This window comes from Condylostylus longicornis, unplaced genomic scaffold (assembly GCF_029603195.1).
Source record: "Condylostylus longicornis isolate FDR11 unplaced genomic scaffold, ASM2960319v2 ptg000013l, whole genome shotgun sequence".
Lineage (NCBI taxonomy): Eukaryota > Metazoa > Arthropoda > Insecta > Diptera > Dolichopodidae > Condylostylus > Condylostylus longicornis.
The window spans coordinates 2,863,275-2,888,411 of record NW_026577982.1 but is presented as its reverse complement, the minus strand read 5'-3'; the positions used below and the strand labels follow the sequence as shown (position 1 = coordinate 2,888,411).

At 21.4% G+C, this 25,137-nt stretch overlaps 1 protein-coding gene across 2 annotated transcripts in view; it reads right to left on the bottom strand.

Moving 5' to 3' along the window:
* The window catches only part of LOC129605640 (E3 ubiquitin-protein ligase UBR1), a 45,808-nt gene extending 21,125 nt beyond the window's left edge, over positions 1-24,683 (bottom strand). The window contains exons 1-2 of one of the 2 annotated variants that reach the window (XM_055515529.1): positions 24,460-24,683; positions 8,253-8,786 (exon numbers count right to left, since the gene is read on the bottom strand). In XM_055515529.1, the coding sequence (XP_055371504.1) occupies positions 8,253-8,421 (169 nt within the window). In that variant the 5' untranslated portion in view covers positions 8,422-8,786; positions 24,460-24,683. Of the gene's footprint in view, positions 1-8,252; positions 8,787-9,257; positions 9,571-24,459 lie in introns of those variants that run through there. The other variant, XM_055515530.1, reaches the window with a different exon arrangement.
* Between the last annotated feature and the right edge of the window lie 454 nt (positions 24,684-25,137).

Sequence of the window (25,137 nt, the reverse complement as noted above, 5' to 3'; positions counted from 1 at the left end):
CATTTTCAAGAATAAAAGAGATTGAAAAATTGAAACTAGCGGTTTGCCCTAAAAACAAAATAAACCCACTTTCAAGAGATTATAATTTCTTATTAAATTCTTTTATACTTATTTATAGGAATTAGAACCAAGGACGTTGATTATTTTATAACAATAAATTTAAAAAAAAAAGATCAAAATAAGGGGTCAAAAATTTTTTGAGTTCGTGTTTTGAAATTATCAACTATGTACAAATTCTGTATTAACGTTATTATAGTAAAATGTTTAGGGGGACCTACATATTTCTAATTGATTTTACTATAAACAAATTTGTAAATTTATAAATTGGTTTAATTATATAGGAAAATTATTTGTGTGTCAACAAAAGATACTCTGTATTAACTAAAATATTTAAAATTTAAAGGAATAGTTAATAATGTGAAGTGAACAAATGTTTTTCAAAAGTTTTATAACTTTTGGAATAAAATCGATTTTGAAATTTGAGATTCTGTTCTGAAATTTTCAATATTATCGAATGTCTTAACGCATCAAGTGATTGGACAGTATGGCTGTTAAGTGATGTTAATTTTGTACAACCCTATTCAGAAGAATTGTGTAAGTTCATTTCAGCAATTTAATGACAATACTTAATTTCTAATTCCATAAAAATGTATGTATTTAATTTTTTATATTCTAAACGGCAATACTTTTGCAATCACTAACATTTTCAAAGCGGCAACACTGTACTACATTCATATAATAGAAAAATTTAAATGTGTTTTGTTATGTAGTGTCATATTTTGACGCATACTTGGCGAAATATCATCAATGCAAATTTTGATTTTTTTTTTTATTAATAACAAAAAGAAATAAACTGCGGCACCATTATACGAGTACGAAAACAAAGAAAAAAGGAACGTGAAAAAATTTTTCTTTAATTTTATTATTATCCTTTTGTATAATTTCCTCTTTTTTTTTTAAATTGTTTTGCTTTTAATTATAAAAACCTTTTAATTGGAAAATTTTGTTTTTTTTTCTGTTATTTTTAGGTGACCTTTTTCATTCTTATTTATATTCAAGCCTGTTTTCGTGTGTATGTGTACATGGTTAATCGAAATATAATATAATAAGTAGTTATGGAAAATTTTTATTATATTTGTGCAAGGATAACTAAAATTAAAATTATTTTTTTAATGATTACTGCAAATTAATTGACTTTTTTTCTTTAAATAATTACAAAATTATGTGGATTGAACAAATAATGTACAATTATTGATTTTCAGAATTCATATATTGGTATGATCCATTATAGGGTTAACTATTGTAGTACATACATATTTGGTATGTACTATAAAAGTTAATACCAAATAAGTATCTTTCTGAACCTAATTTTTCTGCAAACTAATTAATACCTTAATCTATCTAAACAATCTAAATTTTTTTTTGAGTTACTGCCGTCTTAGATATCTTAGTTTAAACTTAGAACTGCAAATTTTGTTCTAAATTTTCAAAAATTAAAAACTCAATTATTATAAATTTATTTTATAAATTTTTATAACTAATTTCTTTCTGTCTATTTTGTTCTACTTGTTTTAAATTAAATTTTGTCTTTTTTTTTTCATATTATTCTCTTGTTTTGCATTTTAAAGTAAATATTTGTTTTTTAATCTTACCAGCTATTTAAATAAAGTAGACAGCCTTAATTATCAAAACAAAAATTTAATCAAATTGTGTCAAAAGATGTGAAACATAAAATACATAGAATAGTTTTGAGGGGGTAAAATGCATGTCAACAAAATAGGGGGAGATAAAATAAAAATAAATACTGGAAAAAAAAAATGTCAACATAATTAAAAATTTCTATTTGTCATAAATTTAAAAGTATAATTTAAAACAATATACCCTACAGCTTACGGGCCTTTACATTATGTATGGCACTTTATTAATCAATGACCCAAATTAAAAAACAAAACAAAAACAAATTATGATGTCACATTTTTTTGTTTCCATATACTACCTACGTGTCAAAATTATAATTTTCCTACTATATATTCACAGATTCACAGACATACTTGTACAGTGTGCCTATTTAAAATATGTAATCGCATCGCACTCACTTAAGCTTTAATAAATATTTCATTTACCTCTACTATTTCTGTATGGATTGCGTATATACATACATATATGGATATATTATGTTTTTGTGTGTGTATATTTTTGTTTAGAAATGAAAAACACCCTCACCACACACACATTCAAATAAAATAATAAATTTTATTTTAAAATTATACAAAATTTATCTTATTTTTTGTTGATTATTTCTCATACTTTAACTCTCTTAAAATATTTTGATATTAAAAAAAAAAAAGAAAGAAAAAAAATATAAAAAATAATTTTTAAGCATGTTTTTTTCTAATGAAAATCGTGGAATTCTAAATGATAGTAAGATTATAATAAATAATAAAAAATAATAATAAATACTTATTAATAGATAAAAAAAAAAACTAAGAAAATAAAAAGAAGCTTTTAAAAATTTTGCCTATTTTTATATTTCTTACGATTCTTTAAAAAAAAATGGAATTAAATTGAAAAGTTTTCCTAATTTAGAACTATGAAAATTTTATTTTATTATCGTAAAAATGTTTTCTATTCAAGAATTTAAAAAGAAGTTATAAAATAACAAGTAAAAACGTTTCAGTCGTTCTAAACCGACAGAATTAAACCATGCGCACCCTGACAATTTGTGCACTAATACTTTAAATATTTCGAGAATAACTTGAACAGGTTAAACTATTCATTGTTTATTATTTTTCCAAATATTTAAAATTGACTTTTGAAATTGTATAGCAGCTCTTCAAACCGGTACGGTCATTCAATTAAAATTTTGAAAATATATGTCAAATGTGTAGATCAAACCATTTGAGTACGGGGTGTATTTGAATACTTATAATAAACGTATACATTCAATTTATTTTCATCAAATTTAATTTAAAGACAAAGAGTTGCTTTGTATAAAAAAAAACCTTCTCTGACCTACAGTATTTTACGATAAACCTATTTTTTTCTCTAAAAAAAAAATAATTTTTATTTGAATCTTTATTTGAATTCAGTCTTTAAAGGGTTAATTAACATTAATTATATAAATTAAATAAATTCGTAACTAATTATTTTTAATGAAGATGATTTTTGACAAAATATAAAAACATAAAAACATACATGAATTCTTATTACTTTATAATTCAATTGACTTTGTTACGTTATAATAGTAACTATTAAAATTTAACTTTAACCCTTTAGGAACCATGATTCCCGAATCGAATTTTAAACGACCGAAAAACTAGGAAATATTATCAGATTCCTACCTGGAGATTTATCGATTAATCACTAAATTAGAAAAATTTCGAAATAAAATAGAACTTGGTACCTAAAGCAATAAATTTAATAATATTAAGTGCTGCCATCTTTATTCACAATAAGCATTTTGATATTACAGAAGAATCATAATTTATTTGCGTACACATCATCATTTTGTAAAATAAACTAATTGAAAATTGCAATTTTAAAAATTTTCTACACTTTATTTGTATAAACAGGGCTCCCGCCCTTCTCTCCCTCCCTCCTCCCCCTCTACCAAATTTTTTTTATATCAGAAAATTATCATAATCATACGATGATTATTTGTACATATACTTTTTTTTTACAAGCATAAGTACTTATAAATGAAATTTTAAATTAAATTTACAATATAAAATTTAGTTAGAATGTTTATCAAAAGGTTAATAATCTAGATAAAAATATACAAAAAAAAAATTTCCTCTTTTTTTTTTTTTAGAAAACGACTGAATGCTTATAAACTTGAAAATTATTTTGATAAAATTTTAAATTATTTTATATTTTACACAATGATGTGGTCATAATTCAGGTGATTAAACTTTCAATTGAAAAACATTTAAATGAATTTTTTTTTTATATTTTAACCACAATTTTAATTTTATACACAATGTATATGTTTGTGACTATGTAAGTACGTGCAAGGCCAAAAAAATATCCCATTTATCAGAAAATAAATACATGTACTTCATTATTTCTGTAGATGCGTATTAAATATGAAAAATGAATTAAGTACTTTAATTACTTTTTACAGATAAGATTAAAAAATTAAAAATAAGGAATTAAGTACTTTTGCTTTAATTTACGTTTCATATAATTGTCGTCACTATAATCTAAGAAACGTGAATAGGTTGAGAAATTTAAAATTGTGAAATATTTAAGCTATGAAAATGCGAATTAAGTATAAGGTGATAATTATCATTTTTCGGACGGAATAAAAATTAAATTTGCTTATGTACAATATGATTTCAGAACAGTCACACTATTTCTATTTGCATAATCTGTTTTAAATGGAAATTTCGATAGTGTTTGCATAGCGGTCACTCTGTTTTGTTTTTAGTATGAAAATTTGCATTTTAATACTAAGAGATTATTTTCCGCTACCGTGACCACATAAACGCTACTTAAATTAATGCAAAAATTCTATTAAAATTAAAATTTATATTTTATATTCTAAAAACTATAAATAAAATATTTAATAACACTGTCAAAAATATTTTAAATGAGCACCAGACCTGTAATAATTTTATCATTTTTCTTTACACTTGAATAAATGACGTGCTATATGTAAAATAAGTAAGTAAAAATTACTCAAATAACAAAAATTTATTACATACTTATTACTTACTCCTACAACTTAAAAATTAACTTTATTCTCAACAATCACACAAAACTACATACAAACATATTTGTATATTAGATTTAAAATTATTAATTTTCATTTTTTTTTTTCAGAAAAAGTACTTAATGGTGTTATTGTGGTGAAAAGTTTTTTAAAACTTAAAATTATAAAAGAAGAGAAATGAAAAAGAAAATCTTTTTAAATTAATAAAAAATGTTTCGCGTGCTCTTTTGCCAACTCAAGTAAATTTAAAATACAAACAATTCAAACAAATTTTTATTTCTATTTCTTATTTTTTTTTTTGTTGCTTAAGTATAACTAACACAGTTGACACGCAAACAAAATTGTTTTGCCTTTTTGAAAGAGATGCCAATATAAAATAAATGACTCATATAGAACCTTATAAAATACCGATTACTTACTTATATTTTAAAAATGAATAAATTTATAAATAAATTATATATAAAAATTTTTTGACATTCAACCAAAAAGAATTCAATAAAAGTATAAAAAATGGAAAAAAAAATTTCTTTAGAAAACTTTGATTATTTTGATTTTCTTTAAGAAATTAATGAATTTAAATAACATTTAAAAAAAATTTTATTGAAAAGTTCAATGTCATAAATTATAGGAGGTATGAGGCAAGTACAATAAACTTACTTAGTATTTTCTCTTTAATGACATCTCAATACAATGACAATTTCGTATTTAACGACAACATTAATTGTTGCATTTTATTTTGTTTAGCGACATTTTTTTACTACAGCAACAGTTTCTGATTGGTATTGTAAATTTTAATCAATTTAAATATTAGTATTTTCTTTGTACCTGTAGCTACTTATTCAAATCTAAAAAGTAAAATCAATAAGAGACCATAACTGTGTGTTGCCGTGTACATTTTCAATAATTTATCATCACTTATAAATCAGTATACGTGTTCTTATTTAAGAAATTATACAATACTATTCAAATGTCAATTTAATAAAAAAAATGAATTTAAAATAAGTACTTATTGTAATTAAATATCACAATAATTCCGAAAACACACGACCAATCTGCTGTAAATCAGAAATTGTGTTTCCATCTACCGGAAAAAAAATAACAGAACTGCAAAGGTCATCTATGTAATTGCTCGAGTAGTTGTGCTCAATTTTTGTTACTCTTGAGTGTTTTGAACGCATAACGTAACTTGAATGCAGGTACGAGTATGTACATTAATATCAAAAACCTTTTATCAAGTGGTTTCATGAAAGAGTGCTACCATTTTTTTTTAAACATTCGCAATGACATTTATTGCAAAAATATTAAGAAAATAAATAAAAAGAGTTCAAATAAAATTTTTTGTTATTTACAATTTGTTCCAGCTTTTAATTGCAATGGTTTTCAAAATTTAAAAATTTAATTTAAAATTTAATTACATACTTATTTTAAATTTGATGCTTATTTAATTGTTTTTCTTCCTTTGAAGAGAAAAATGTATAAGGTACTTTGGTAACTTGTACCTAAAAATTTCAAATTTACGATTATTGCATAAAATTTTTTGTTAATACAGCAAACGCACAACTTTTGTTTATAATATAAAACTAAGTACAGTGGAACCCCATTAATTCAAATCACTCAAAATGTAAAAGACTTCGAAATACAAAATCAAAACATTAAAAGTCTGTAAGATCTATTAAATATTTGGGAAAATTTACAAAACATTAAAAATATGTAAGATTAATTAAATATTTGGGAAAATTAAAATTTAAGCAAACAAAATTTTTTGCAAACAGAAATTCACGCTCCCGAGGGATCTGATTGAGTGGAGAAATCGATTAAGGGTATTGTATAAATAATAAATACGTAATTATTTCACATTTTAGTTTCCATTTTATAGAAATTCTTAAAGCATATACAGACGAAAATTTAAAATAAAATTTGGTTGATTTTAATTTTGCCAAATTTTATCATTTTTGTATAACAAAATAAACATTATTGCAATTATAATTATAAGTACGAGTATATACAATATTGCATTTGTTAAAATATTTCAAATTTGATTAAAAAATTTTAAGGAACATAAGCATTTTTGTTTTAAGACTATGAAAAATTTTAATTGTTTTTTTTATAATTTGTGCCAACAATTTTTCGTTTCTTATTCTCTTATACATTAACTTATATTTGAACTGCTTCAAGGGGTACTCCATATTCAAATCACGAAATATACATAAACATACATTTATACTTAAAATACAAGTATAAAATTGTATTTTGTAAAATATATTTTATTGTTTGTAATTAAAATTGAAAAATTTTACAAAAAATACTTAAATATGCAAAATGCCATACATTACTTTATGACCATAATTATTATGTAAAATTTTTTTTTTTTTTTTTTTTTGCAAAAATTATTAAATTTAATTTAATGAAAATTATAAATTTTTATATTTTCATTTCACGGATAATTAAAATTCAGAGGTTATAAATATTTACAAATGCATACTTAAAGCAACACTATACATGTACCTATGTACTCATTGAATACAAAATAAAATTTCTTAGTCATTTCTTCTAATTCTTGTTCTTGTGATCTTATACATAGTTAGTAAATAGATAAGTAATGACCAACGAAATTCAATAATGTATATACACATATATATGTATACATATATTAATGATTCTAATTTAAGTATAACAAATTTGAATAAGAAACAATAAACATTAATCATTTTTAAACAAAAATTTCATTTTAAATATTTAAAATGAAAAGAAAAAAAAAAATAATCCTAAAAATTCTAATTTTTGTACGTAAAAATTTTTAAATTTTTCAAAATAATTTTTACTGACCACAAATTCAATTTTTGTTGACGAATATTATAAAATGAAATACTTAAGTATCAACAATGACTTTCGAATTCCAATCAAAAAGAAAATAACAGAATCAACCAAACACATGTATATTTTATAAGTTACAATAAGAGTAAAATGTTGAATAAGAATTTCAATTGTTTTCAAAATGGATACACTTTATAATTCAATCAGCATTTAGTAATAAGAAACAATATTTTTATTACCTTCTAAATGCAGAAAATGAAATAAGTTATTTACTAGCTTGGTGAAGTAAATTTTTAAACTATATGCTTTAAATTTAAGATGTTAGTACCACTGTCCTGTGTTGTGGCAGTTTAATTTTTGAAGGACTGAAATTGTTAATCAGACTATATATTAATTGCAAAATCTAATTAAAAAATAAAAGAATCTAATTAGAAAAAATATCGAAGTCAAAATTCATTGAGTATTTACAATGATTCAATTTAATTGACAACTAACTGATAGAATTGACAACTAACTGGTTAAATTGATAATATATGGTTAGCACAGTAAACACTCAGTAATGATATTTGTTGCAATTTCAAAAATACAAAAAATTAATTAAATTATTTAAATTGTATATTTCGCTTGTATACGAGAAAATTTCCTAGAATTCATTTAATAACAAAAATATTTTATAAAAATTTAAAATTTAAAAATAATGAAAAAAAAAAAAAAAAAAACTTACCAAAATCATTTGATTCTTCTAATTGAAAATAATTTGGTGCTGCATATTTAAAAAAATTTATAACATGACTTGTTGCTAAACCGCCAGATTCAAATATTGCACGCCATTCTTTTAATGGTTTCTCATCCAAATCTCTTGGTTGATTTTCAGAATCTTCAAAAATACTCATTTTTATTTTTTGATAATTATCGTCTTGTTCTTGATTTGGTCTATTTGCTTCTTTATAAATTTTTAAAAATTGTTTCGTCTTTAAATCACTTATTAAATTTTTATTTATATTATTATTTCTATTTGAGTTATCCAGATTTGTAACGTTAGTGTATTTAAATTAAAAAAATAATTATTTAAATTAATAACTTTTTTTTTCTCTTCTTCTATAACTTTTACTTTTTTTTTGTTCTTTTTAATTATTTATTTAGAAAATATTCAAGTAATTTCTCTTTTTGATTTGTTTTTGTCAATTTTTGTCTTTTAAAATGTCAGATTTTGCTTTTATTATTCTCTTTTTAAAAAATCACGTTTACTTCTTGTTTTCTGTAAAAAATTTTTATTATTTATTTTATATTAATTATTATTTAGGCTAATTTAATAAATTTTTAGAAATATTTAATAAAATTAAAAGCACAAAATATTTATAAAATATTTTTTATTTTAGGTATTTTATTATTTTTTAGTTCAAATTTATAAATTATTACAACAATAAATTAATTCTACTTTATTTCAGAGAGTAAAACAGTATTTTTTCTTATTAAATTTCTCTTTGTTCAAAGAAAAGAAAGAGAGCGAAAGTGATGTTGAGAATTACTTGTATTTATTATTATTATTTCTTTTGCGTATGTTACTTCAAAAAATATTAACGTCGCAATTTCTCTTTTTATAATATTATTATTCAAAACAATGATAATTTATTATTTTACTCTCATATAAAGAAAAAAATATGCTCTTTAAAATAGTTGTATTAAAACAAAGTAATTGTATTATTAATTTGTTTATAATTAATTTTACCTTTTTGAAAAAAAAAAATAATGCAATAATCACTCACTTGACAATTTTATTAAATTGATTAATAATCGAAATCTCTCAAAATCACGCAGATTTAACCAAAAAATTTTAAGTATTAAATTAAATTTTAAAATTTATTTTTTTCTTAAATTAAAATTTATTCTTAAACCAAATTATTTTTCTATAGGAAAAATCAAATTAATTATAAATAATTACTTAATTTAAAAAATAATTAGTAAAAATTTTAAAATAAAGAATTAATTAAAATTTTTAATATTTAACTCTAATTGCGTTTTTCTTTAAAAAATAAAAAATTGTGCCTCTTTTATCACAATTCTTGGATTTTCATATATTTTTTTAATATATTTATTTTAATTTATTTAAATTAATTATTAATTTTTAAATTATTTATTATAATTTTTTTTTATTTTTATTTTATAATGCGTTTATTAAAATTAATTTATTTTTAATTAATTAATATTTGAATTTAATTTTTAAAAATTAATTATATTTTTTTCCAATTTTTAATAATTTTTTTTTTTTATTAATTATTTTGAAAAAAATTTTTTTTAAATAAGTATTTATTAAAATTTATTTTATTATTGAAATTTTTCAGCTGTGTCTGTACACTCTGTTAGTTTAAAATAATTTGAAAGCAAAGAAATATTTTGAAATTGGCGTCTTCGAAAAATTTGTATTTCGAACAAAAAACGGAACAATGAAAGTGAAAAAAAAAAATAAAAAAGAAAATGTGAAAAAAGAAAAAAAAATTTTTTTTTTATTTTTTGTTTTTGTCACAACAAAATTAAATTAAAATAAAGATTTTTTTAAAATAAAATAAAAATAAATTAAATATATTATATATATGTATATATATATACATATTTCAATTTATACAAAATATATTATCGAAAAATAAAGAAGGATAAGGAAAATATTATAAAAAAAAAATTTTTAATAACACGAGAGTTTTTCATTTTATCTTGAAAATATTTCGAAGATAAAATTTTCGAATATGAAAATTTCGAAAAAAAATTTTTTTTTTCAAAAAACTTTTGTCTTTCTTTCTTTTAGTTTTTGAGTGTCTTTTTGTTTTTTTTTTTGTTTAGTATTTTTCTTTATTTGTTATTGACCGTGAAAATATTTTTATTAAAAATTTTAATTTCCATTTTATGTAAGGTTATCGATCGAATCTCTTTATTTTAAATTGTTTATATACTTACTTAATTAATGGAAACAATAAATAAAATACTTATGTATTTAATTTAATTACATACGTATATATACATATATGAACGTATGTATTTTAAGGTGGGTAAATAGCATTTATTAATTATTTTCGGATGTATACGGATCTACTTATATTCTGCAGTTTATTAACACAATTGGATCAATGAAACTGAATTCGAAAAAAAAAAAAAATTTTTTTGTTGCCGTACTTACAAAATACATAAGCAATTAGAGAATTCGATTATTAATTACAGGTTAAGGTTCACTTTTAAAAAAAATTTATTTTGTAATTTAAGAGTGATGGAAATTTTCGTGATTTCAAAAAAACAGTAATACTGTAGTGCTACATACTTTTCAGTAATTATAGGAGCTCATTTTATAATATTTGTTAAATTAGTTAAATTAATATTTATGCCTTCTGAATGAATTTCGTAAGTGTTAAGAAACAATTTTTATAATGTATTTTTCCTTTTCTTGAAAAATTCATTATTTTTAACTTATACTCAAATTGTCCATTGTAATTATTAATAATACTACACTCGATTTGTTATGATACTATTCTTTTCTTGTAACAAATCATAATTTATCGGTAATTGCTATCCTATAATGAATTCTTCTATCAAATCAGATAAAATTTATTCAGTAGTATAGTGGAATTTTTGGGAAAAGTATACAATCACTTTCAAAACAGTGATTTACTCCATTCAAAACTTTTATTTGTGTTCATTTATATTTCGAAATTTTGATTTTTGGTTTATTAACCTGAACTGAAAATGAAAATTTTCGGAGTATGTCAAAAACAAAAAAATCTGTTTAATAAACAAGTATACAACATACATACATACTATTCCATTTGTATATAAAAATGTATGTTGTTATATGGGGAAGAAGAAAAGAAATTGCGCAAAAAATAATTTATTTATTTTATTTTAGTTTTTCATTTTTAAATAATATATGTATGTATATAAGTAAAATATATAGCAAAACAAAAATTTTATTTCGTAATTAAGATAAGAAATATGAAGATTTTTTTGTTTTATATCCTTCTGAAAATGAAAAGCGGAAAATTTTTTTTCTTTATATTTAAATTATTAATTAGCAAAATGAAAAAGATTTCCTGTCATTATTATTATTATTATTATGGCATGGACAATGTTAAATTTTTAAATTTTTGAAACTAGTACAAGAAGAATATATGCGAAATGAAGAGGAAATTATTGTGCGCGAATGATTTTGTTTATTAAAAACAAATAACAAAAATATTAAATTAAAGAATTAAATTGTTTGATTTATTTGAAGGGTGAAAATGTATAAAAGTATTTTAGAAAATATTTATTAAGAAGTGTAGGAATTAATTGTATTAGTGTTAAGTTTATTAAGTATACAAGTATTTAATAGTGATACAAAGAAATAAAGTATCCATATACAGTTTAAGTATATTGCTAACAATATAACAGTATAAATAAATTAAAAAAGTAAAATAACACAAGTGTTGAAATTTCAGATAAGTAACACGAAAACCACAATATCACCGTGACGACATTTTATTAACGAATGTAAATGTAAAAAAAAAAAATTCAATATTTTCTATGACTTCAAAAATGTTGTAATAAAACACGTGTGATGAATTGTATCCATAAATACTAAATACTCGAAATTTTGAAGTCAAGTGATTTTTGTTATAAACCGTGATACAGAATTTATAGTAACAAATATAGAACGCAATTCAGCAATTACCTCTATTTAAGCCAATTTATATTCAGAAATATTTAGCTGTGTAACAATAGATTATTAATGCGATTCAGATATCCCAGTATAACACAGAATTCAGCCTATATTTGTGATACATTAAATAAGCGAAACACCAAATTTTCGATTTTACAATATGATTCAATTTATGTCAAACAAATCCACAATATTAAGTTATCAGTATTCCGTCAGTTTTTGCTGTCATGTCATTTAAAATTAATATTAAATAACCACCAATTATTTGAATACTGTCCACTGTAGAGTATTGAGTATTAAAATTAATTAAAATTAAAACTGGGAACATAAAATTCAGAATAAAAACAGTTTAAGTACAAAATTCTAAAAATAAAAATTATATAGCTTTACTTATAGCAAATGGTTTTTATTTTTTTATAAGCATTTTATTGTCATCAATCTTATTTTATTAAGTCATTATTATTAATGATAATAATAATTTCTTTTTTGTTTTATTTTAATATTCTTCCCTATTTACTTATTTCGTGTGGGTTGCAATTAATTAATATTTATATAGAGCGTTATAATGACAACACGTGGTAATAATATCAACATAATGCATTTATTTAATCACACATATTTATATATTTATCATTATGACAGTGTACTATAATTAATTAAGTATTTCATATTATTTATACACTCATATATTTGAAACTGTTCCAGTAAGATAAGAAAATAAAATAAAAAATTGGATTTTAAATGCAAATAATGTGCGTCTACATACAATTGTAAATAAAATGGAAAAAATAGTAAATAGTAAAGTACATAGGCAGTGGGGAATTTTTTCTTAAATATTTTAAATTTAATATTTTAATTATCATTTTCATAATTTGTAAAATATTCATTGATTCGGCAATAAATGTTAGTTTCAGAAATGAAATTTCATGTTATGCATACAAAGTTAAAAATTATTTGACAGAAATGGTGACATTTTAATAGAATTGTATCAGATGTACTACTTAATTTTATTTAAATTAAGTATCAGAATTTTAATTAAACGTATAATTTACAAATCAAGCTTTATCATTTTGTATTTTGCTGATATTTTGTTATTGTTTCATACCAAAATCTTTTTAATATGAACTTCTTTTTTAATAAAACTTTTTATTTGACACAAATAAATAAAATTTTTATTTTGACAGTTTTAAATTGCAATGAATATACCAATTGACATATTCGTTTTGAAAAATTTTTTCAAATTTAGGATAAATTAATTTTAGTTTTCGAATAGATTTGATAACAATTCCTGTTATAAATTACAGTTAGTTTCTTAGGTGATTACATCTAAAATTTATAACCATTAAATTAATATATCCAAATCAACTTAAAATATTATTAAGTAATACGGCTATACGGGAATACAATTCGAAACTTTCATTTCAATTCGAAATCAAATATTCAATTATGTAAAAATATTTTACGTAAAATGGCAACTCTTCAAAAGTGTTATTAAGTTTATTTCTTAAATCAATGAAATAAATCAAAAAATTCGTGACAAAGTAATTTCATCGAAAAAAAAGCAAAAATTTGTTATGCATTTGTGATTACAAAAATATTTTTTTCTTTCATAATTTTTTTTTTTGAAATATTTTAAATTTTTAACTATGATTTTATCACTATTTTTTTTTTCCACCAAAAAAATAATAAATTATAAATTAATTTAAAAACAAAATAATTATGAAAATAAATTTTTGTTTTACGATGCGTAAAAAAAAAATAATTTCCGCGTATATTTCAGATTTAGAGTAAAATTATTAACAAAGAAATTTTTCCGATACTTATAGCACAAAGAAAATTTTTGAAAATTCGAAATGAGTAAGTGCTGAAAACAAAAAACGATGTAGATGTAGGTACATGCAAATTAGCATACTCACTGTATATAAATGTGAATACACAAGAGAAGCAGCTGACTTGTGAATACTATATTGTTTATAAAATGTTATATTAATGTTATATTACATATAACGGTATGTAATTATGTACATAAATAAATAAAATTTAATGATTTTATTTAATTTTTACAAATAAAATGTAAAATTTTAAAATTTATTTATTTATTTCTTTTTATTATAAATTGTTCAAATTTTTTGATAGCCATTTCAAAAACTAAATTTATAAATTATTTAATTTCTTATTTTATTGAAATGTTTACATTTTGAAATTGAAGTGAAAAGAATAATGTTGAAATTGAAATTTCAACAAAGTCAAGGTCATAAAGCTATCAACCTTTTTTTATATTATAATATATACAAGCATATATGTATGTGTGTATACATAATGTTGTCTGTTAATAATATTTACAATTAATTATAGTCAAAAAAAAAAACAAGAGAAAATTTGTAAATTTTGTAAAAATAAAGAAAAAATTAAATTCTTTTTTGGTTATTAAAATTTAAGTATAAATTTTTCACTCTCATCTTACTTATTAATAAGATTAAAATTTTGGGTAAAGAACTGGGAATACAACTTGTAGTTGTACACGTATTGATATATACACAGACTACCTCAGTATTTACTGTGGCAAATAAGTACTAATAATAATAATTATTATTTCGATTTAACAAATTATTTTAAATTTTATAAAATTAAATTTAAAAACTTGAGATAAAATTAAAATTCAGCGTTCTCCAATAATGGTATATTTGACGGCATTTCAAATTATATGACATTTTCTAAGTACAAGTAACGCAAATTTGGCATGATTGAAATTTGGCATGAGTGCAATTATGACATTTGATAAGTTTGTGATGAGCTTTTGTATATTCCAGAAAATCATAAATTTCTTCAATACACGATTTATTCATACAAATTTTTTTGAATTATATGTTTTATGTAAAGAAAACTATTTTAGTGTCTATACTTAAGTAGATATATAGTGTAATTTAAGTTATTCAATGAGTTAAAAATTTTAAAAACACCAAGTTTTTAAATATAGGCATTTCATGAACCTTACATACATAATTCATTAAAAGTGTATTCGAATTTTTTTCTAATTTCAGAAATTGCAAGAAAATTAAATACTTATTCTAAATAATTATACTTAAGTAAACGATGGAACTGTAAAAAATTTTTTTGTTACTAAAAATATTTGTAGTGAATATTTTAATAAAAGTATTCAATTACTTTAATTGGAATCTAAAAAATCATTCTCATATCTTTTAAAAATGAAAAGAATCAAGTACTTTATATTTGATAAGTGTGTACACAAAAATTTAGTTCGCGTCGCATTTCTCAAAATAACAAAAACCGCAAGTGATTATAGTGGAATTGGTTATAGTGAAATAAATCAAAGAAAAGCTTTTGAAATTTTTTAAATTTAAAATTTAAATCACAAATTAAAATCAAAAAGAGTAGGTTTTTTTTTCTTTTAAATAAAATTAATAAATTTTTGTTTCTATTCTTTGATTACAAAAATAATTACAATTATTTATGAATTTCATTCAAGTTTTTCATTTCATTTTTTAGTCCTTGGTGGGTTGAAACAGAAATATTCTCAAAAATCAGATTTACTTATATAACAAGGTACACATGCCCATACATAGAATGAATAAATTTATTTTTTACAATTTAATCTTCATATTACACATAAGTGCTTATAATATACTCATACATATATGTACATGATATATATATACGTACATATATAATCTCTGTTATACGAATGATAGTTTTATAAAATAAAAAATAGAAAAAAACACTAGATTTGCATATTGTTAAGCATTTAGTTACTTAAATTCATTTGACCTAATTTTTTTTTTTTTACTATTTCCTTAAACAATACATAATATTATTTAATATTGTTATTATTTTGCTTTAAACAAACATTGTATTAAATTTATATATACATATGTACATATTATATTTTGTATATACTTATGTAATTTTTATATAGCTAGTAGTACATATGAATGTTTAAGTAATTTTAATCCAAGTGTACTGCGAATAGCTATACCATATAAGTATAGAATGTGAGGGAAAATTTCTAAATTTTTGTTGTCGTTTTTTTTGTAAACTTAACTCTATTTAAATTTGCATATTTGATTTAATTTGATTACGTAAGTAAAACAAGTTACAATTTAATGTTTGATTATCTATTTTTAAAAATTCCAATTATACTAAAATTATTTCTTAGTTTTTTTTTTTTTTTCAAAATGATGTCATCAAAAACATAAAATATTCAGAATATTAAAAATTCACGATCAATAAGTATGTATGTATATGTATGTATAATTAAAATCATTATACTTGTATATCAATTATAGATTTTGGATATATGTATACATTTTTAGATTTTTTGACAGTATAACGGTATAACATTGTAAATATAATATTTAATTGTTTAAAAAATATTTTTTCAAATACATAAACCTCTGGCAATTTTCTAGAATTTCATATCATATTTGACAGTTGCAGCTGTCATTTTTTTTTTTGAAAATTATTCAATATTATATTAATAATTCTCATAGAATGTTATATTTTTTTATTAGCATCTAGAGATGATGAATAATTTTTGAAATAAATTTAATTTTGAAATTTATAAATTTATAGTATCTTTTCTAAAGTAAGAATTTCTGACGTTTTAATTAAAGTGATTTCATTTCAAAACATTATTAAACAATTAGAAATTAAAACTAATAAGTTGAATCGTATAACTACACAATTCAGCAATTAAAACTACAGAATAATCTTAACTGTATAGTAAAAAAATATTACGGTAATTTTGATGTGTCGAATGTGTTTTAATACAATTCAGCAATTAAAGCTTAAATTAATTAAATAACACTATCATTTGGTTTTACTGAAAGTATATAAGTGAAATGTATAAGGGTTTTTTCAAATTTATATAACACTTTATAATACAATAATTGCAGATGAAGAGAATATCACTATTTTTAATTGGCTACCGTCTAATGAAATTTAAAAAAATGGGGAAAGTAATTTTTGAGCTTTGTAAGCATGTAAGATTACAATGCATGAATAATAAACATTATCTAAACATTTATTTTCTATGGTAGATTTAAGAGTAAATTGGTAACTAAAAAACTTGAATGAAAAATGTGTTTAAAATGTTTTTTTTTGAATTTTTTCATTAAATTTTTTATTTTCGTACAAAAGAGAATACATGTACATGTTTATATGTATCATTTTATTCCCCATACAAATTTGTATGAAACATCAAAAAACATTAAATTATTTCAATGAATGACAAGACAATGAAACAGAATCATTTTCATTAAAATTTTTACAAGTAAAGTACTACAAAAGCAATTTTCAAAATTTAAAAAAAAAATATTTACAATATTTTTTCACGCTAAATTAAATAAGCACACTAATTGTTTATTTTTTATTTTGATTTTTCATACTGGTACTTATTAAAACAACACGATTTCTTATTTTGATTACTCTCCCTTTTTTACATTATACAGAATTTAAAAATTTATTATTTAAAATTTAAAATAAAAATTTTAAATTTAAAGAAGAAAATTATAAGAAAATTAAAGAGGCAAGTACCTATATTTTTCATAATAAACTAAACAATTACAAAAGAATAAATAATATAACTAAACTTAAGTAATCATTGAATAATAAAGTACTCGTTTGAGTATTTAATCAATTTTAGTACTATTCACTTCTAAAATGCGCATTTTCATTTCACTAGAAAATGTTACAATAACTTTTAATCAATAAAACATTTGAATACACAATTGGAATATGCACATAAGTACATATATATTTAAATATTTATAGTATTGTAAAAAACAAAACAAGTAAGTAAAAATAAGTAAATAAATAGAAACAAAAATAAAAAAACAAGGAATTGTGTTTTATTGTCACATTGATTGTCAATTAATCTAAAAATGTTTCAAGTACAATACATATAAAGTGAAAATAGGTGATTACTTATTTATACTTACACAATTATACAGCAAAAGATCGAAATCATATAAAATGCATTAAAACGTGTTTTTGGAATATGTGACTTGAAAATTTCGTAATAATTTTAATAGCTGTACAATTCAGCAAATACAACTTATAAGCTGAATTTGTTTTTTACTAATATATTTTTGTAATTATAAAATCAGGGTATTTACTTATTAAAATTGTAAAATTTTATAATATTCTAACACAGTGGTGATTTTTTAATCAACTTAATATATGGCTAACACTAATACTCACTAACTAAGTGCGTATGTACGTATATTAACAAAAGAAAACTTTCGGCAACAGATTTGTTTATTATTGCGTATTGAACTAAAAAAATAACAATATTTGTATAACAATTATAAAAATCATTATACCTAGGTGCTATAAAACTTTCCATATTTTTATTTATTTTTTATGTCGGAGCTGCGTTACCAGAAATCATCTATTATAAAATAACTATCATTTTTACTCGAATTTCTTTTGTAAGTACACAAGTACGAGTATATGATACGCATATACTAATTATCGAACAAACACCGTAAGTATGTGACCATGTTGTTATAAATCTATTAACATACGTAGATATAATTATATTTTAATTCACATTTTTATTCTATTAAGTATTTATTTCAGATTTTAGAAAAATGAAAATATTTGTTAAAAAATAGACGATAAAATAAAATGGGAAAACAAATAATGTAAATTGAAAGTTTTTCTAACTTAAATTTGTTCTACAATTACATACGAAAAACGGTACTCTTTAATACAATGAAGTAACTAATGAATATAGTTTCATTTCACTTTAAATTCTCAAATATTAAATATCACATCAGTGACTCTTACCAACAGTGACACATACTCACTCAATTTACTACATTTAGTTCAAAAATTCCCATTTTTTCCCTTTCCAAGGCCTATATCTTCTCATATAATTTCCCTTTAAGAAATTTTTTACTTACATACATTATTTATTTAACAAAAATATTGAATTTATTCAATTGCACAAACTAATTAATAATGTTTACTTAAAATGGTACCTACTTTCAAATTACAATACATATAATATGTAATGTTATATTTCGTTTAAGAGCTTCAAAATAAATAGTAGAACTTTTAATTGTTGATCAGGTGTCACTAATTTAAAAAAACAAATTAAAATAAGTAAATTTGAGAAAATATAATTTCAGGGGAATTTCCACGATTTTTAGTCTTTTTCCCTTTTTCCCTTCAAGGCTTTAAAATTCCCACAAAATGAGAAATTTCCCACGATTCGGCAATACAAATGACACCTATTTAAAAATGGCATTTTAAAATGAAATTGATAATAAAAATTGAGATAAATTGTAATAAAATTTAGTTATACTATCTTCAAAAATGTCCAATTTCTTTAAGTAGTACGGATTTTTAAAATCAATAACAAGAGATGGCATAATTTCTTAAAGATAATTTGTAATTCTAACCTTCGAATTGATTACCGTTTTGTATGGATACCATAATCGAAAATTTCGAAAATTTTCTCGCAATTTAATAATATTTTGTTTCTCTACTGGAGCCAGCTCCACATTTCTTCTCTCTCTCTCTCTTTTTGCTTTATTATTTTATTACCCAATTGGTCTATTTTGTTGTTGTAACTGATTATCAATATTTTGGTTATTAAAATCTAAATATTTTTTTACACTTTTAATTTTGAAAATTACAGAAAAAATTTGATTTTCCTCACTTTTGAAATGAGTTACTGTTATTTGCATATATGTATACATAAAAACATACATGAATATATGTATACCTATGTATGTTTCAATAATTTATTAGCTTAAATAATAAAGGAATTCAACATTTTAAATAAGAAAAAAATAAATAAAAAAAATAAATAAAGTTTTTTAACTATAAATAGAAAAACTGTTTTTATTTTTCTATATTTGAACATTTAATAAGCATTTGATATTTTTAATATTTTTATTTTTTTTTTGTATTTTATATTTAATTTTATAAATATTTTTTTATATTTTTTCACTTTTTATATTTAAATTTCAAGGAAATCTTCTTTTCAATTTCCTTCCGTTTTTCTTTCTTTTTATTTTTATTTTTTATTTCAACAATAATTATTATGTAAAAAAATTTTATTTTGTTTTCAATTTTAATTCCATTTTAATTTACATACTTTTCAATTTAATTAAAATTTATTGTACTGCTTTGGTTGATTTTTTTCCAATAATTTGAAAAATTTGTAAATTTTTCATATTTTTTTATTTAAAATATTGCGAAAAATTAAAAAAAAAATATTTTTTTTATATTCATTTTTCGTCTTTTATATTTTACACGCGATTACTTTTATATTATTTAAGTATATTTAAAAAAAAAAAAATAAAAAAAAAATTTTTATGCAATCGATCGGGAATTTTTTTTACCAACAAACATTCGTTAAGCTAAAAAAAAAATTTATAAATAAAAAACAAAATGTTTAAATGATAAAATAACGTAGGCAACTGGTAATCAGCCAGCTGAACAAATTAACATTAACCGAAAAATATATGCATACGAAAAAAAAAGAGAAAAAATACAGTTAGGATTCGGTATAATGAACAATCAGTAAGTGTATAATTAAAAATGGTTGGATGCTTAGTTTACATGGCCATCCCACTGAAAAATTTCCAAATAGGAAAAGCAGGTTTCGTTTTAATTTTAATTTTTGTACAAGTTGGATTAACTGTATTTTACATTCAGTATGTATGACCGGTAAATGAGATCAAATTTTATTCGAAGAAAAAAGCAAACCCCATAATTATATTCACAGCCTATTCTCAATTACGGTTAAACGAGGTTAAACACTTATGTTGTGCTAGATAAAATTGACTATGTTGTGCACGTGTAAAAATGATGTCTCCAATGACCGAATGTAAATTTCGAAAATATTGGCTTTAAAAAAACTGAGTACATTTTTGAGCCAAATAAGACATCTATCGAACCAATAAGACAATTTTTCGAAAAAATGTAAAATGTTGAATGTACTATCTATCATCCGTTCTAACAATGAATATAATATTCTGTTGAATATAAGTAATGTTAATGAATATAAGTATTCATGTTGAATTTAATCAAGAAATAGGACGAAGAAGAATCAATACGCTAACTAAGTATACTGAACTGGTTTGGAACAAATTTTGATTAGAATATTAAAGTAATAAGAACTAATAAGCTAAAAAGCTATTAAGTACTAAAATTACAGCAATTTTAAAGCAATTAAAATCACTAAATTCTTTACTTACAGAATGAAAAAACTTTGCCTCTTATTATATTTGCCTGCCATTGAAATTTCAGGCAAAAATTGTTTCTATATGTTTCGCATATCTGTTATAATTAATTTATTTTATTATAATTAATTTATTTGATCCTCATAGTTGAAGTAACAAACTAAAATAAATAACACTCCTGCAATTGTTTTAACTACTATCTCAAATGAAATTATGAAAAATACGTAAGTTTTTCATATTCGAAAATCGATTCTTTTAGTTTAACTTCTACTGTAATCATTATAAAAACAATGAATAAATAAATAGAAACAAAAAAATACAGCTTTTTTTTGCAGATACATAAGTATGTAGATGGTATGACAACATAATGTGGCAACTCTAATCTGCTACAGTGTCTATTTAAGTCTACAGTGTAAATAAAATGATAAAAAAAAAACAATAATAAAAAAAACCAAAATCGAAAATAATCATAATACAAATTACCTATCTGTGAAGAGTTGCCACGTGTAAATGATGGAAATCAGGTGATAATACTAAATGCGGTAGCTACTTAATAATACTTAAATAATCTTAACTTACAAGTGCAAGATGTAATTATGAATAAAGGATGGAAATGCTCTACAGAAGCTGAAATTTGAACCTAGCTTAAACATCATACCATCGGTAAAAATCGTTTCAATTTACGGAATACTTGGATTTTGTTTTTGCATTTTAAAATATACTTTACTTTACGGAATATATATGAAATAATTAGCTAAGCAAGTACATAAAACAAGAATTTGAATTCATCTCCATATCTTATATTTTAGGTGTTTGAGTTTAATATTCGACTCGAAAATTCATATTTAAGGTGAAGTCATTGATTAATTTCGAAATGATTGTATTACTCATCTTAATATTTGTCTCAATGATTTCAAGATCTCAATATTTTGAAAATTGAGAATATTTGAAAATGATAATCGAGAAATTCGAAATGTTTCCAAACAATCATTCATTTATAAAAGTAATTCACAACCGTATGACAACACTATCCTATCCGATCAGTTAAAAACCTGAAAGAGTTTACAAAATTTATTAATTTTTTTTTTTTTATAGTTTTGTTTCAAAATAGCTAGTTTAAAATGTTAATACGACGACTGAAAACTTGTTTCTTTCTTTTAAGGCATTTTACATTGGTACTTTAATTATTAAAGTGCTAAATATGGGTCAAAACAAATTAGGAATTCATTTTTTTTGTTTTCTCGGTTTTTTTTTTGTGTTGTTTCTCAAAACAAAATCAATTGATAGATTCATGGCACGTTATAAATACACATACGAGTATGTGCGGGTATTTGTTATTTTAATATGATTTTTTGAATCAAATGCAAGTAAGTAGGTACCTACTAACTAAAATGTAGTTACAATGTTAATGAAGTTTATGAACTTATAAGTAATAGGCATATGGGTGTAAGTAATCATACAATTTAAACATATATACCCTTAAATCAGTAAGTAAATGGAATTTTAGTGCATAAGTCAAGATACTGATACCACATGAAACTAAATCAATGAGCCCCGAACTATGGAATGAAAATAATTTTAAATATCAGCATAAAAAGGAGACATCGGTGAGCGCAAATTACATGATTAAGATAATTTAGAATTCTAAATACATACATTTAAACTAATTTAAAAATTTTATTTAAATCTCGATTATTTGAAAATTTTAAGTACCTAACTATAGGCTAGCTAATACTGAAAATAATTTTCTTTTAAAGTAAGCAGTATCTTGCGGGTCAAATTCCAGTGGTTATAAATGCTATTTAATCAAAAGATGAATAGCTATAGGGATGCATTATTTAAGTAGGTAGGTAGGTAAGTATGTAGATAACTACTAAAGGATTTCCTCACATAAATATTTTGCCAAAATTTCTTGATAAAGTTTATTTAGAAATTTTATTAAGATTTTTTTTTTTTTATGCACATACATAATGATGCTGGATAGGACATTAAAATTTTTATCTTTCACAATATTTTAATGTTTTGTATTTTTACAGCCTCATTTAGTTCAAAAAATAAAATCTACGTATCTTGGGTATATATAGGTGAGTAAATGTATGTATTTATTTAGCAAAAGAAAAATTTATTGCAAACCCACAAAAAATTTTTTTTTTTTTCCAAAGAAATCTTTTTGGAGCAAATAGGATGAAAGAAGCAAAAATCAATATTAATTTTTAATTCTATAATAAAATTATGTATTATACTTAGGTATATATACATTGTTGTTGTTATTGTTATATATATATCACAATTTTTGTACATATATATTTTATATTCTATATATCAGTCACCTCATCTTTAACCAGCTATCTATCTATGTACATATATTAAATTCTTGCAAAATATAATAAATTTCATTTGTATATATAAGTATGTATGGATGTGTAGCTCGAAAAAGAAAAAAAAAAATAAATTACCTCAATGTTTTTCGTACCTTACCAACGACAACCTACATTCCCTTTTTTTTTATTTACCCCTTAGAAAAAAAAAAATTTTTATTTTTACTTTTATTTTGTAATTTTTCTTTTTTTTCTCTTTTGAAACAAAAATAAAACGCAAATCAAGTTTTTTTTTTTTGTGTCTTCACATTCAATTATTTTTGAATAGGTGCAAATTTTTTTCCTTTCTCATTCGCCAAATTATTGGAAAAATAAAATTTTTCTTTTAATTTAAAAAAAAAAAATTAATTTTATTGCTTATTTTAAACTAAAACTAAGAATGCACTGAAAATTAAAATTTCTCTTTCTGTTATACTTTATATAACATTTTTATTTTTATTAAAATTTTTTCATTTCTTTTATAAATTACGGAAGCATCACATTAAATTTTTTTTTTTTTATTTCAATTTCATATAAATGTAGGGTATAGATAGGCAGGTATGTACATATATAGGTACCTACATGTGTATATACATACATACATACTTCCTTTCATTTAATTTTTATTTTTTTTCTTTTCATAAATTTTATATAAAAATTTATTTTACCACTCACTTTTATTTTAAAACTAAAAATAAAATGTTTCAAGTTTTTGATTTTCTTAAAACTGCAAATTTTAACAAGGTATAACAGATTGAATTATTTAAAAAAAATAAAACTAAATGAATTTTATACCACGCAAAAATATTTTTTTTTTTTTTGTTAGTCCATTTCTGAAGGGAAAAAATAAAAAAAAAATTTCCTTCTTTTGATGAGTACTTTTCAGCTTTTGCTGCCTTAGTTTTCTTTCTTTATCCTCTTTTTTAGGGTACGTACAAAAAATATGCTAGTCTAGCTATCTCTTACTGGTTGAAAAAATTAGAATGTCTTTTTCTAACAAATTGGATAAAAATGAAAATTGACAAATGTCAGCTGGAAATGGAAATGCGTCGTTGCATTTACAATTTATTGTCAATAATGAATTTGACATATTAAATTAAGTGTTGCCGCTAATTATTTTATACTTGTTTGATTTTTAAATTTCAGTTTTCAGACTTTTTTTTATAAAGGGAACAATTTTAAATTGAAGAATATTAAATTTGTTTCTACATTTAATTATATAAAATTGAAAATTACAGTATTTTTAGTCTAAAATACATGGTTTTTTTTTTTTGATTTTTGTTATAGCATTTGATATTTATCGAATTGACAAAATAAATTCCCCGTAATACTTATATTAATATTAACTTACAA